Genomic DNA, 15,406 nt, shown 5'->3' with positions numbered 1-15,406 from the left:
CTATAGCTTCCAGTTTAATCGTGTCCTCTTAGCAAACTAATCAGTTAAGTATTCCTCCATCTGTCAACCCCATGGAGCTGCGACCTTGCAGCCCCCGTCAGCTATCTACAGCTCCTAAGACTCTACAGTAATATACCCTGCATATGCTTGATCGGCATTAGCTCGTGTCAGTGTTAGCTGGTTTCAAAGACGGTATAGTCATATCACGGCTCTGAATAATAAGCTCAGTGTTTGCTTCTGTATTTATATTTATTTAAAATATATATATTTAGGAGAGAAAGTACATCATATTTAGACTATTTGTTGAAGAGAGGTCTGTGCAAAGCAGCTCCTTACAAAGGCCGATTAATGCAGTGCCACAGTTTGTTGGGCTGGGTTTGTTAACGCATGTGGTGTTGTGCCTGGAGTCCATAATACAGTGCATGTGTGGCACACTTGTTCGTAGTGTTTCGTGTGATGTTGGGGACTGCCAAGAGACAAAGTTATGTATAGCATATCCTCCTCTCTGAAGTGCAAGCTGAAGAGTAAAGCTGAGCCAAAATTAAATAAAGCTTCAATACCCGTGGGTGTTGTATGAGAATAAAAGTTATGAGTTGTTTAGAGATGGCAGAGCGTTATATTAGTGTTACAGGAAGCTGTAAAGGTTTTTGACCATTTAAATCCATCAGATTAGATTAGCAGTGAGGCCTCATCAGCACTGTATTTTAGAGACACAACCTTGTGTTCTAGTCTCATTGGAAAAATAAAAGTATATTATTTCATGGTTTAATTGTTTTATGGTACTTAAACTATGTTCCTATCTTGATTAGAGCTTAATTACCACTGTGGTAATTATCACCAATATCTCACTTGCGTTCTTTCACATTCATACTTACATTCATGCTTTACATTAATCACTACTCCGTCCCTTATAAGCCAACAGCAGTCATCTCCCCAGGTGACAAATATAGAGAGAGACTTAACAGTGAGCAGTGGAGCTGTAAAAAGCTGTTTGCTGGTATTGCCTTTGCAGGTTCAGTGCTTTAATATTATAAAGGCCAGCTGTAAAAAAAAAAAGAGAAGGCTATCCAAGAAAACCATGCTACAGTATATGAAGTGAGCTCCACTTCCTCAACATGCATAGCAGTAGGCACAGTACTGCTATCTGGATACAGTATGAAAGCTGTGACATGTAGAGTTTGTTGAATATTTTAGAAGGTGATTATACCTGAGAGCCAAAAATTTAAATGGTCATGAAGTTTAAATTCCCTTTTTCTGTCTTTTTCACTGCTTTGTCACTTACATTCTCCTTCCTTGTTTTCTCCAGAGGTTCACTGAGCTGGCCATATCCCCTCCTTCTGTCCAAGGCCTGATACCAAGGTTAGTATTAAAATTGAGTATTCATGTATAGATTAATAAATAATATGCTTATTTGACATCCACTTCTTCCGACACCAAAATGATTTCCTATTGATCAGTACACCCTGATTTCCACCACTTTACTAGGAGAAATGTTTTCCCTTTTAGGTGCATCAAGTGAGTCGGGGCCTCATTAATAATGAAAGAAAAGTCATATTTATTTTATTGGTTTAATGGATCAGGTCCAAGCAGTGGTCCCTTAACTTGCTCCAAAAAGACCAATACACACTAACACGTCCATGTCATAACACAGCGGCAAAAGTCGATTCATTTTGTGGAGAGCAGAGCAGCCAAAAGGAAACCTAAATAATTTATTTGTGGTCAAACAACTTATCACCACCGGACAATTGAGCAGCAGCTGACGGCCACTTGTTTGGACTTTGTGGTTGGAAATTTTAGGAAACGTTTGAGACTATGAACTGTTTGAGACCATTTTCATGTTTGTTACAAATATAGTAGAAGATATTGTAGAGGCGGGGTGACAGACAGTCCTGTTGTTAGAGTGTTCCTGCAAGCAAACACCCGAACATATACACGTGGCATAGATTGTGTGACTCGTCCACTAGATCTGGCCTCGTAGACGCATACAAAATTTTATGCAGCACTGTGCATACTTTGCCAAAGTTATCACTGCTTTTGTAGAAAGTGCTGATTTGGAGACAGACGACTGGTTCTGCTGATATGACAGTGTAGTAGAGACTGCAAATGAGAAGAATTCCCCACAATACGTTTGTCATTAAATCACTGAGTGAATGAAAATACATTTCTTTGTGTTTCAGGCAGGGCCTTGGCTCGAGCTACCTGCCACCAGGAGAAACAGCGGGACAATGTGAGCAGCTCCAGCCAGACAGCCTGTACTCCAGCAGGGGCCTGTACGCTGATGAGCTCCCCTCATCTGCCAGACCGCGACCAGTAGGGGGAACTACAGGTACACATGCAGACACATAAAAACATAGACCTGTTTTCATGCCTGCTAATACAATTGGATTCAGATGTTGTACTTTCCTCTGACATGTGTTCAAATACATGTGATGAAAACAATAGCTAAGTGGGCCTGTAATAAGTCGATGTGAAGCTCTGTTTTTAAGTACAAAACATTTGCATATAAAAAGACAAAAACACTCATCTTCTACAGATTAACAATATATAGTCTTCATACAAAGTGTTTGTCTGTTCATGGAGTTTAGTTTCGTTCACCTCTGGATGTGGGCCACGGCACGCTTTCTTAGTACAGACAAACACACCTCCTTCCCATAAACCTGTGAAACTGAAAGAGCCTTGTCTCTCTCTTAAATCATTGAAGGGGCTGCCGTGATGCTGCTGCCATCATGTGACTTACACTAATAGAAATGGATTCTGGCATTTAGTATACAGAGTGCAGCACAGCAGAGAGACAGACAGAGTGCTTTCTTAGACTGGACTGATTGCATCAAAGTATATTAAAGGGGCTGCCTGAGGATTGAGTGTCAGGCACTGTAGCTCTGATGTGATATGTCTGTGTGTATGTCTGTGTGTGTCTGTGTGTGTAGGCGCCCAGCTTCATCATCTTACACAGGTGGGATTGTCCAGTCGGATGAATGGTTACCCAGCAGGGGTCAGAGCCGCTCCAGGCCACAATGGAGGCATTGGCTGGAACCACTACCATGACGACAATTTCTCCAGGACAGAGCCTGAAAAAGATGCAGTGAGTGAATCACAGATTTCATTTTTTTAGGACCGAGATCTTGTCTGCTAAACATTAAAACACATTCAAATGAAAGGGAGTGAAGAAATTGTAAAATGTGTTATGTTGCATTTAATTTTTTGTCTTTTAAAGGGATATTTGTATTTTTCAATCATCAACAAATCAACAAAACAAAATCATCCTAAGAACCTTGATGAAATAGTAGTTGAAGATCAAGTAGTGTGTATCCAAAACCTGATATCTTATTCCTCTAATAATATATAATGACAATGAAGTTGTATGGCACAAACACATAAATGAGACATTCCATTACCCTGGGTAGCATGTTCCTTCATTACAGTATCATGAACACTGAGTATCATTAGTACTGTAGTTAAATTGAGTGTATCTCAGATGTAATACACTGCCGTGCTGCTGTAAATACTCACCAGAGCACCAAATGTTTAACAGTCCGCCGCTGAAAATAGTCCCCAGCAAATGCACTTTTTAATCTGGTTTGAGTAACATTTGCATAAAGCTACAATTAAATTGTATATGTGTGACCTGATTTTAAAGATGAATATTGTCAGTATGAACAAATGTTCTTGGGTCTATTGAAAGCAGAAAGTATAAAGTAAGAGACAGACATTTTTGTTTTTGATCTTTCTCCAGATTAATGTCAGCTTTATTCTCTAAGCTCTCTGTTTTCCGCATAGATTTGTCATAGCACTTCGCTGCTCTTAAAATCTTGTCTAGTTCTCTTCTCTCATTCTCTAGTTCTGTCACTTGATACTTTTTACATTTTCACTCTATCTTCTTCTCACTATATTTCCTCCCTTTCTCCCTCTCTCTCCTTCCTGCCTTCAGTTCCTGGACTGTCCTGACTACTCGTCCTCTATCTTCCAGACGCCCAGAAGTGGTATCAGGGAGCCCTCGGCACCCCCTGTCCACCTAGACACCTCGGGGGTGGGCTATCTGTCAGCCCCGCCGCCCCTGGATACGTCTCCTCCTACCCACTCCTCCGCCTCTCTAATCAAGGCCATCAGGGAGGAGCTGTTGCGTCTCTCCCAGAAACAGGTGGCTGTGCCAAGCTACCACAGCTGAAGCCCCGGCCTCCGGTCTGTAGCTCTCACCAGTCATGCCACTGACCCTGCCTGCCTGCTTCGCCTAATCTGACAATACTTCCCATGGAAGTCCCTGACAGAGAGATAGTCCTGCTCAAGTGAAATGAAGAGGTGGCTGATAGAGATTTCTACCTGAAGAGGAAAAACTGATGATGCACTTCCGAGTACAGTATCAGATCAGCTGTTTGTCAAGTAAGAGACGGTGTAATGAAATGAAGAACAATATGAACAGTGTATGCTGGACCTTTTGAAATGAGTTGACACTACATGTCTGGACTGTCCGTGTGTCTGTCCTGCACTTCACTGTGGATCAGGGAAGGAACACCCCGAGTAATGGCCAATGTGGATCCACATTCTGGACTTCTTGCTGCATTTCTCCAGACCCTGTGTCATGGTTTCATTCTCATGCTGCCTTCACTGAACAGACATACCCCATAAGACACATGTCCTTTTTTTACATTACTTTAACTACCATACAGGTATTTGTTGTTTTCCGATGCAGGCCCTTAACCTCTTTATCACCATCGGGTGCTACTTCCTGTTTTCTGCCATGATGAGCCATGCTATGCCTTGACACTGTGATGTAGTTCACCCGACCCAATCTACTGCACGGGCCTACAGTGAGGTCATAGTTCACAGCCAGCGAGCCAGTTCAGACGGTAGGCAGTAGACAGGGGCATCCATAGAGACTAATACCACTTATAAACACTACCTATTCTTTCCGTACTTATTGCAGTAGCCCAGTTAGTCTGAGTTGATATTTTTTGACCTCTTGACTTGCAGTACATACTTGTTTTTTTGAGGACTTCACATTCATGTCCTGTGGTTTTATTTATGTTTAGTAGCTAACGGATGGATGAAGAAATGGCCTTGAAATCAATTGTTAGAGATATAGGCACAATGGTGTTACAAATACTGAATGAAGTATGTGAGTATGTACTTTGACGGTTATACGTACTTAGTATATGGTTGTAATTTGATGCACTGTATGCAGACTACTCGGTACAGCTCAGGTCATTCAAAAAGAGATTCTTGCGGACAAATCAGTGTTTAGACAGTTCGATTGATCACGTGGAAGAACAGTCAGTGAGTACATCTGTTTTAACATTATTGATTTTGTATTGAACAACCATCTCTGTTTCATGCAGTATTCAAAGTTTGCTTTGCCTTTTTGTTAGCACAGGAAGGAAAAAGAAGTGTACTGTATGTTTTCATTTGTGATTTACTTCAACCAGTCATGTTTATGTGCTTTTTGTAAATTCTTTGTTTTTACCTTGCCTCATGTAATTTGGCTCACCTTAAATGTCTCTTAGTCATCGTACTGGTTGGAAATTGTTCTAGGTTACCTTTTTTTTTTTTTTTTACATGACCCTTCCTCAACATGTTGTGATGTTTTGGGGCCTGAATTGATATTTTATTTAAATGAAATAAAAGAGAAAAGTGTGGATTTGAAAGCAGGGCTTGAAATATGTTTACCAGTGTTATGTGACGGATTACAGATCTTTCCTACACCAGCACCAGAGTTTGGCAGTGACTCAAAGCATTCTGCAGATGTTACCAGAGCGTACCTCCCATCTTTATTTGTTTGCAACGTGATGTGCCTTTTGGACTCACCTGAACAGATTCTCTGTGCATCCTGTTTTACTGTCATTCATCCTGTCACAAAGTATCCAAGGTTGTGATTACAACAGTATTTAGTACCATAAAAGATGTAACTATGACATCATGGCTGTTGAGCTGTTTCTGGTTTTCCATTTCAACTCTCATGTTCATGTTCTGTGTCACCAATCTCACACTGTTTGCCTCCACCTGCTGGTTCTGTACTGTAACAACAGCCCATCCACTTGTGTTCATCCTCAGTTCTTTTTTGTTATTATGACATTCTTTGGGCGTTGTTGTTTTGTGCATCTATTTTCTATGTCTTGTATTTTGTGAAAATGATCCGTTGGCTGGCCCAACTTTATGTTTGATTGATGTTGCATGCTTAATTATTGTATTTCTTTTGCTTGTTTTTGCGCATGCTGTTCCAAACTTCTTGAAATACAAAAAAGAAATTGTCGCTGGACTTGTCCTTGGGTTTTAACTTCATAAGCCTGGGTACGTTTTGGGTGTGTTGACATCATTTGTGAAGCTTTGATTATCTTTTGAGTTCTTCTGACACATTTTCACCATTACATTAATAGACCAGACAGTGGCACCAGTATACTTTGTATACTTGTATACTGAGGTGAAAATCATTTTGGACATTTTTATTTGGAGTTGAAAAGCTCAAACATATCATATCTCATGCCATTCATTCAATATCAAAAGCACTCTTGCATGTGTTGTGCTTACCAAAAACAGCCAGAGGGTGTCAGTACAGCACAACTAAAAACCATGTGCTTTTTTTTTTCATAACAAAGACTGCACCCTGCCTGTGGATGATGTAACCAATGCCTGAGGATGTTTCTATTAGTCCCTGAAAAGAGGTTGTTATATGAGGAGAAACTGTGAAAATGAAAAAAAAAATGAAGTGGAACGTGTATGAATGATGCCGGGTTAATTATTCCTTGTCAATCACTGGAGTTTCTCATAAACACTGGCATCCGGTCACAATGAGAAAGTGTTGGAAGTTAACATTTTTGCAGACCACTGGTGCGTTCACATTTGTATGTGTGATAGGCTACGTACCACATTGACATTTCACTAAGTGTGTCTTTCACATCACGTGTTTATGACCTGACTTTCATATTGTGATTTGAAGGGGAGGCTGGTTGAGTTGTCACAAGACAGTGGCCACAGTTCTAGACTGTGTTTCAACATTTGTAAGTGTGACACCGAGGGCTGACTTTAGGAAGAGAAAATAAGAATATAGAGATAAAAAGAAGGCAATAACATACAATATAAATGGAAACCAGCATGTGTACAACAACAAATTTTGCACTTTTACCGGTAGCAAGGCAGCATTTGCCCATCCTAATGAAGTGGCTAAGTTATAGCTCACTTTGGTGTCAATCATTGTCATTAGCTATGAGTCTTGTTGTGAGCTCCTTGTAGTGAGGGAGCACTTCCTGCTCTTGTATCGAGTTCTGTCTCATCCCATCAGACGCTTCTCTCCTTTAATCCCATCACAGGATCTAAAGCCACTGAGTGAAGCAGCTAAATGATCAGCAAAGCTCCTGATGTCAAGCTGCAAGGGGGTGGAGAAGAGTCGCTGTGTTGATCTTTTCACAACCTGATTGTATTCATGAAGCACTTGGATCAGAGGAAATGATCTGGTATCTGTTCAAGCAGTGAGCATTGTTGACTATTGACTATTCAGGTGATCGCTTCCTGCTGCAGCTTTGTCTCTTTGGGTCTCATCTCCTGCTGCTCTTAAGCTGTTTAACTCTGCTCTCTTCCATGACTTCCAGCGCTTGTGTCCATTTCACAGATTCCTATAGATTCATTTTTTGTTCTTATATTCAGTGTCTTTCTCTCATTCTGTCCCTCTCTTGTCCAGCTTTGGGGTGTCCTGTCTGTCTGCCCCTGGCCCTCCTTGTGGGGTCTAACAACCCCTACCCCCTGTCCTCATACACACACAGTAATCCTGTCTGTGTGTTGTCCTGTCCCGGCTCAGCTAGCCAAGTCTAGCCCGGCCCAGCGTAGCACAACAAGAGCACACCCAGGAGTTAATCTGGATCATGACGGTAATTACTGCCCGGGTGTCCAGCCTGTAGGAAGGCATGAGTGTGTGTGTGTGTGTGTGTGTGTGTGTGTGTGTAGGAAGGGGGAGCATGAGGAGGGAAGCAATTGTCCACTAAGGGAGGAGTCAAATAAGCACTTCTACCCACTGACCTTGGAGAAAACTCTGAGGCTGGGAGGGAGGGAGGAGAGCAACAGAGAGGGAGGCAGAGCAGATCCAGGCATTAGCACAGTGACAGAGTTCCAGCACTGCAGATCTCTCTCTCTGTCTTTAGCCGCTCACTCTCATTTTTTTTTTTGTTTTTTAGTCTGCCAGGTGAAAGACAGAAAGACGCAGCAGGGCAGGGAGGAGGAAAAGTGTGAGACAAATCCTCTGACAGATGAGACAAAGAGGATAACTGCCTGTTCTCTGATCCCAGCACAGGATTCAGAAGTGAGTAGACTGCTATCAGCTTGCTGTTCACTGTGAGTGTGTGTAGCTGTGTGTGTCTGTGTATGTGTGTGTGTCCTGTATGGAGTCACATCTCAGGAATTTATGGATGCATTAGGAAGAGTTTCTCAATGATGTCTTTCCACACTGTTTGTTATTGTATCCAAGGTGCATGTTTGTGGACTTAGCTTGATGCCGACATGTGTGTGCTGTATGTACAGCATCTGTGCACACTTGGACAGCACAGCACATGTCGTTCCTCCAGCTGGCTGTCAGAAACACATTCCTGTGGTCTGATGACGAGGATTTCAGTTGCAGTGGTGTTGCAGTGGGAGGATGTGGTCCTCGCCCTCCTTGTTTACCAGCAGCGTGGCTTTTTTATTATGCAACTCTGTGCATGCCGCGTCGTTACATAGCATCAGTTGGAGTTGCTGCCTGCGAATCGATTGGCAGGCAGCAGGATCGAGGGGCGAACAGAAACACTGCAGCAGCCAGGCATCTTCTGCAGCGTCCAGCTGTGTGCCAGCTGGCACTGCTGTCACCGCAGGATGTCACTGTTTCCACTCCGAGTCTCACTTGTGTGTATGAATTTTCACAGGGGGATGGAGAAGTCACAGTTTACTCAAACATTACACATTTCTCCACACATTTCTGCTGCTGCTATCATCTTTTTATCACCACAACTCCAGTGGTGATGATGTCACTGCAGCTGTTTTTCCTGCCTAAACGCTGACCCCCTCTCCTGTTTTCATCATCATCCTCCTCTGCTCCCTCTCCCTCCCACTGAAGGTTATCTTTGCTCTGTAATTGGGTCATTTTCTCATTTCTCTGTCTGATGTTGGCGTCAGGAAACACAGCAAAAGGTGGATGCAGGGTTGTGAGAGGCCGATTTCAAAGCAGAAACAAAATATCGTGCGGAAAAAGGTTAGATTATGCGCACGTGTGCCATAAGCACACACGTGACATAACAGAGAGGAGGCATGGACCCCCGGCATCGTCTGTTTTTAGAACAGATGAGCAAGCAGCTGTGAGAGAGAGGAGTGAAGGTTAGAGAAAGAAAGAGTATGATGTTTGTCTTTTGCCAGTGGCTGGTGCTGCCCTACTTGCTGCTGCATGACACAGAACTATATTTTCTCTGAGGTCAGAGCCAAAAGTAGCTGCTTTCACTGCACCAGTGTCAGGTCAGGTAACCGTCGTTGACACAAACTGTTTGTCGCCAGTGGACCCTCTCCATCCTCAAGGTCACAGCGCAGGTTATCTCCATCTCCCTCCCCACCAGGCTCTACTGTATCAGAAGACACAATGTGATATTGTGCTGCGCTGTGCTGAGTAGGAGGCAGCGCTCATGTGATGTTCGGGGGGGGGGGGGGGGGGTGAATAGCTGTCATTCATAAGAGAGCGCCCCGCTTGCTCGGCAGCTGACTTCAGACACCGATCCTGCCTGTCAGCTGCTGCCCGGCTTCTTCCACAGCCGAACTGTTGTCCCCTGCGCCAGAGGGTTTGACACATTCAGCATGTTTATTGTGGCTGTAAAGAGGTGTGGTGGAGTGACAATTGGGATTGAATTCATTTGATGAAGGAAGCATAGGTCCTTACAGTGTTATAAATCAAAATATCAGTGTAGAGACCATCATTTACTCATGATCGCTGAGCTTTTTCATGGTTTTTATTTTATATTATTTAAACATGTACAGAGAGGTTTTTGGTTCTCAAACTGGTGAAAAAAGTGCTCAGATATACCACTGGGTAGAAATACTACTACAAGTATAAAAGTAAATGTCCTGCAGTCACAACTTTACTCAAGTAAAAGTACAAAGTACAGTGTTATATTAGTATAAAACTTTACCTGAAGTCCCAAAAGTAAAGTTCTCACTATGCACAGCAGTCTATATTTGGATAGTGTATATTACCATTATTAGATTATAATTGTTGATGTCTTAACGTAATGTTGCAGCTGGTATACTGTAGGTGGATTAATAACTCACTCGTTCATTTTATCTTAACCAATAGTAATGCATCATTTTATTGATTAATGTTTTCATTATTATAAATCTAAATCTGAAAGTAACTAGAAACTAAAGTTATTCGATAATTGTAGTGGAGTATAAACGTGTACTATTATCCTCCCAACTGTTGTGGAAATACTTAAGTAAAGTATTAGCTGTACTTAAAGGGTCACTCCACCAACTTCACACATTAAATTGTGTTTACAGGTCTAATACAGGTAATACAGGGACAGTTGTAACACTTTATGCAAATGTTCCCAATAACTCAAAAACACACTGGAGTAGCCAATTTGCTATATTCCAAACTTCAGTGTGGCAACTAATGTAACACTGTGTTTAAGTATTAGCTAGCTAGCTAATCTAGTTTACGTGGGCCTTTAGGTTTTTAAAATATTAATCAAGCTAGGTTCAGGGACAGTTGTAACAAGGCGTATCACCAATCATGTTTTCAGCTCATGTGAACTAGCTAGCTTGACTGCTAGCTCGACACATGTTACCCGTTTCTATTTTTAGCTTACAAAACTGAGACTCTAGTAATACTTGTTTGATCTCAGGACATTATCCAAGAAAGTATATCAGAGAGAAAAGCTTGTTTTTTACCTAACAAACAAATTTCTCTTTGTCTGGAAGTTTCAACTGTGGCTCCTTCTTTGTCAGCATGAACACAATCTAACTGAGCACGTGCAGAGTAAGTTAAATCACTGTAGCTTGTTTTTGATTGGAGGCATTCAAAGTGTTAAAGTGTTACAACTGTACCTGTTCTCCCCTATAAAGCCTTTTGTGGCTCCAGAGGAATCTAATAAATTGCCTCCAATGATGTCAGGCAGTGGTAATGCTGCATTGTGGATAATGTAGGCACCAGGTTGTGAAAAGGAAGAGGAACGCGTTGAATAAAAAAAGTGATATCTCCGGTTCTGCTGTATCCATTTTGCTTATTTGTTTTTGAACAGTCCATAATGAGTCCAACAGCGTTATTGGAGTGCAATGTGGACTGTCAACTACATTACCCACAATGCAACGTCACTGGAGGCAATTCATCAGATTACATTCAGCTTCCTCTGGAGCCACAAAAGACTTTATACTTCTTTTTTCACATGCACAACAGAACTCCTGAAGACGTGTTAATACACTTTAATGTGTAAAATTGGTGGAGCTCCCCTTTAAGTACAGCGCTTGAGAACATGTATTTAGTTACCTTCCCCAACTGGTGCGCTAAATGTAGTTCAGGCATTTTGTTTGTCGCGGAGGTATTTTGTTAAACTTTAGAAAACTGCCCGGTATGCCACAGCTGATCATCTGACAGCGTTAATCCCTGTTGGCGGACACTGGATCTCTCTGCACTGCTGTCCTGCAGACCTCTGGACAGATTCAGAGCAGTCAGCAGCAGCAGCAGCAGCAGAATGCAGCTCTGGCAAGCTGAGCCAGGCCACTGTTACTGTTAGTGTGAGTGAGTCCACAGAGAGGAGGGAGAGGAGACTTCTGCAGTATGTACAGTGAAACCTTTCACCGAGTGCATCTGACCTGTTTCCTGCACCACACCTGTACATGTTTTATTACTTGCTGTGCAGATAGAGGAAGGTTAAGGGAGGTAGAAGGTGTGTTTTTAAAATGATGCGTGTGTTTTTCACATTCACATTCATAAATTTTTTCTATGCATGCACTGTACTATAGCGTCCGGACAGTAATCAGCAGATAATCCTGTGAGGCCATTATTTCTCTAAAAGCTTTGTTTTGGTCAGCAGATGGACACTGCAGGGGTGTATTTAGTCTGGTCTGACTGTTCTTTTGTAGATCAGTGTTGACTGCACAAATGACCTGCACAGTATTTTTTTATTCTATTCATCCATGTTCTAAGATTGCAGCCTTTTTTGGAAGATTTCTTCAAATCGGCTTCTCGTGGAGGGGAGCTGTTATATTACTGTTGGAGCACAAAGTATCATTAGTGTGATCTCTGTGGACCCAGTGTGGAAAGGACAGGCCGTGACTCAACATTGACTCAACACTGACTCTATAAATAACCTGAGAACTTGTGTCTGTATCTGAGGGCATCTATGGAACAACCACAGGATCCAAAACATTTTGGGCACCAGTGAACTCGACTGGGAGTCCGCTTTGAAACATTCTCAGCACATTCTCAGAAATCTTACATTTCATCAGACTGCTTGCTTCCCATCACAAACAACTGCACTGGCCACAAAATTTCATCCTCATCTGAAGTAGATTATCTTGAGTCTGTCGATGGTTTATTATGAATACTCCATCCAGATTAACAGCTTTTTTTTTTTTTTAACTCTCATTCCCTTCGTGTTCCTGCTGGAGTTTAGCCAACCTCATCAGCAGACATCAGCGGAATGCAGTGTGCTGCACTCAGCATACAATGAAGGACCGCTGGGTTACAAAGGAAACCCGAAAGGGAGGGAATCCTGAGCTCCCAACACTAATTCTGCTCATTTGTCTACATTTGCCGTTTTTCCAAAATTGGATTTGTCTTGCTGATAGAGGCGACCCGACGCAGATCTTGTTTCACCGTTTCCTCCAGCTTTTGTGTACAAAAACATCACTCTGCGGGTTGCTTTCCGATATCTGGTGCGCATATTGAAAAACCAAAACCGTCGTCTGAGCTGTCACCAACCAGAGTTGTGGTTCAGACCGCCTCGAACAAGTTTATGAATTTATCCACGACAAAACTAGACTGCTAACTCTCCCCAGTCTCCAGTTTTTACATGAATGAATAGGAAATGATAAATAGTACAAAAAGAAGATTCCTGACATATTAAAGCAACACTATGTAACTCTCCAGAGCAAGATAGTTGATTGTTGAGTCTCGTTCCGTCCATCCATCCGTTATCTGTAAACACTTATCTTTTTGCAGGGTTGCGCGGGGCTAGAACAGATCCCAGCTGACGTTGGGTGAGTGGGATCGATGTTCACCCATCAACTATCTCTCCGATGAATCCCTTTAAAAGTTACATAGTGTTGCTTTTTCAGAAAAAACTCAGATTAGCTCAACCCACTTGATTTTCTGTTTGTAGTATTCATTTACCCTGTAAACAAACACAGATTCCTTCACCACGGCAGCTGAAATGTCCGTGAGCTCATCACTAAAGAGACAGTCAGTCATTGTTGTTTTCATACCCTCCCCCTCTGAGTCGGTCATGACTCCTCGTTGGATGTTTATTTGACTCCACAGGACTTGAGTTAGGTGCCTCACTTTCATCCTTTAAGCGTGGATGAATGTTGTTAGTCTTTGGGGAAGTGGAACGTGCTATAAGGAGGCACTGAAAGAGGACAGGACCGTTACACAACAGTTACATAGACGAATATGAAGGGCATAAAAGATCCAGAGCAGCTGGAGAAATTGTCGGAACAAGTTTTTAATTTGAAGACATTTTTCTTGGTCACAAAAACAACAGCTTGTCATTAAATTGAAATAGTTGGCTGATGTTTAATTAGAGCTGTGTGCTCTAACCATATGATCAAGTGATTATGCTGCTGATTTTTCTGTTTTGTTAAAACACACACGCAACATCCACAGAGCACATCTTTTATTCGACAAACAGTTTTGATTTAGAGCAATGACACACACAAGCAAATGCCGTTCGACCATGACCGACAACGATTGTGCACGTCAGTGAACAAAGTCAACAAAGACAAAGAGAATGAGTTTTTCTCTCAGAGGCTCTTGTGTTTCTAATAGACAAAGACATCTGTTGTAGTTTAGATCGCAGTCATGACTGTCAGAGAGACGCGCTTCCAGTGGATCTCCTTCTTGTCAGATGTGGGCATGTCCTTGGTTCACACCTTCATCAAACTAACCTGTTTCAGATGTGGGTGACCAATGGCGAGAGAGAGGTCAGAGGGCAGTGTGGCTTGAGGAATGTGGCATGTTTTTGTGTATTTATTAAGCAAACACTGACAGAGGAAGGCACGAGTCCCTTGGATAACACTTTATCTGAGGTATCCAAAACTGCTGGGCTCAACAGAAGCCCAAATCCTCCACACCTGGCCGCCAGACTTTGGCGAGACTCTTGATGAATGACCAGCCAACGACTTCTTATAGTCGAAAACTAGCCAAAAGTGCTGTTTCTGTAAGTGGAGTTGATTTTCTGCCATATTTAGCCATAACCCTAAACCTGGCAGCTGTGGGACCAGGGCCAGTGTTGTTTCACCATCTGTATCAACGTGGATTTTTCTCTTACCTTGACAAGAGCCAAACCTTAGCCCCAGTCGTCTTCTGCGACACATAGGGTATGTGAACCTAACCTCACGCTCACCCCGATCAATTGTGGCCGTGACCCTTAACCACAGCCTAACCCCACCACGGAACACAGCACTACAGGGAACACATGGACGGAGAAGAAGGGGAAACAGACTGTGACAAAACTGGCTTGCATTTGTTCCTTAGGTGCTAAAACACGGCCTGCTACATCAACAACCAGCTCCAGTTTGTCCAATTTTTACATGAATGTTGCCACAAATATAAATGTGTGTATTTACCTGCTGTAGACTGCTTGTCTTATTCATTAAGGTAGTATGTTTATTTAGCAATGATGACACATTTTGCATTGCCGCAATAATCAATGTTTGTCGGTAAACAAAGGATCACTGACTACCTGTAATATGAAATGGATCACTTTACACAACTCAGTCCTTCAGCTCATTTGAGCATTTTAATCTTATTCAGCTTGTTTTTTCCATTACACGGCCCCCGGCTCAACTGTTGCAGCAGGCTTATGTTTTCAGTTACATATTGATGCTTCTAGCAGCTAAACTGCATGATATTTTTCTCAGGAGACGCCTCGCGCTATAATGATGTTCATTTCAAGCCGAGTTAAACATATGGTAACTCAACTAAATCTGGTGTAGTTGGGAAGATTCTTTTTTTTTTTTTTTTACCCAGCAGGATGCACTACTGCCAGCAGCTATTCTAATACTTTTCTAGAAAAGTAGGTTATTTTCCATCCAGACGGAAGAACAACAACTTGAAAATGGAGTGAATGATAAAAATAAGGCCATCGTCTTAAAAAAGGCTAATTAAGAAACATGAAAATGGTTCACTTGTCTGTTTTAAATCTCCTGCTCTGTGACTGCATGTCTCAACAGGGTAACTGTTGTACAGCAT

The 15,406-nt window shown here is 42.2% G+C and overlaps 1 protein-coding gene across 3 annotated transcripts in view; it reads left to right on the top strand.

The window, feature by feature from the left end:
* The window catches only part of LOC311264260 (UPF0606 protein KIAA1549), a 40,906-nt gene extending 34,662 nt beyond the window's left edge, over positions 1–6,244 (top strand). For 2 of the 3 annotated variants that reach the window (XM_084364989.1, XM_084364988.1), the window contains 4 exons: positions 1,307–1,359; positions 2,178–2,326; positions 2,928–3,082; positions 3,929–6,244. In XM_084364989.1, coding sequence (XP_084221115.1) covers positions 1,307–1,359; positions 2,178–2,326; positions 2,928–3,082; positions 3,929–4,165 — 594 coding nt within the window. In that variant the 3' untranslated portion in view covers positions 4,166–6,244. The remainder of the gene's footprint in view (positions 1–1,306; positions 1,360–2,177; positions 2,327–2,927; positions 3,083–3,928) is intronic. The other variant, XM_084364990.1, reaches the window with a different exon arrangement.
* The last annotated feature ends 9,162 nt before the right edge of the window (positions 6,245–15,406 follow it).

Source organism: Pagrus pagrus, assembly GCF_965226575.1.
Source record: "Pagrus pagrus genome assembly, chromosome: 10".
NCBI classification, from domain to species: Eukaryota; Metazoa; Chordata; class Actinopteri; order Spariformes; family Sparidae; genus Pagrus; species Pagrus pagrus.
The sequence above is the reverse complement of the archived record's forward strand: the minus strand, read 5'-3'. Positions and strand labels throughout refer to the sequence as shown.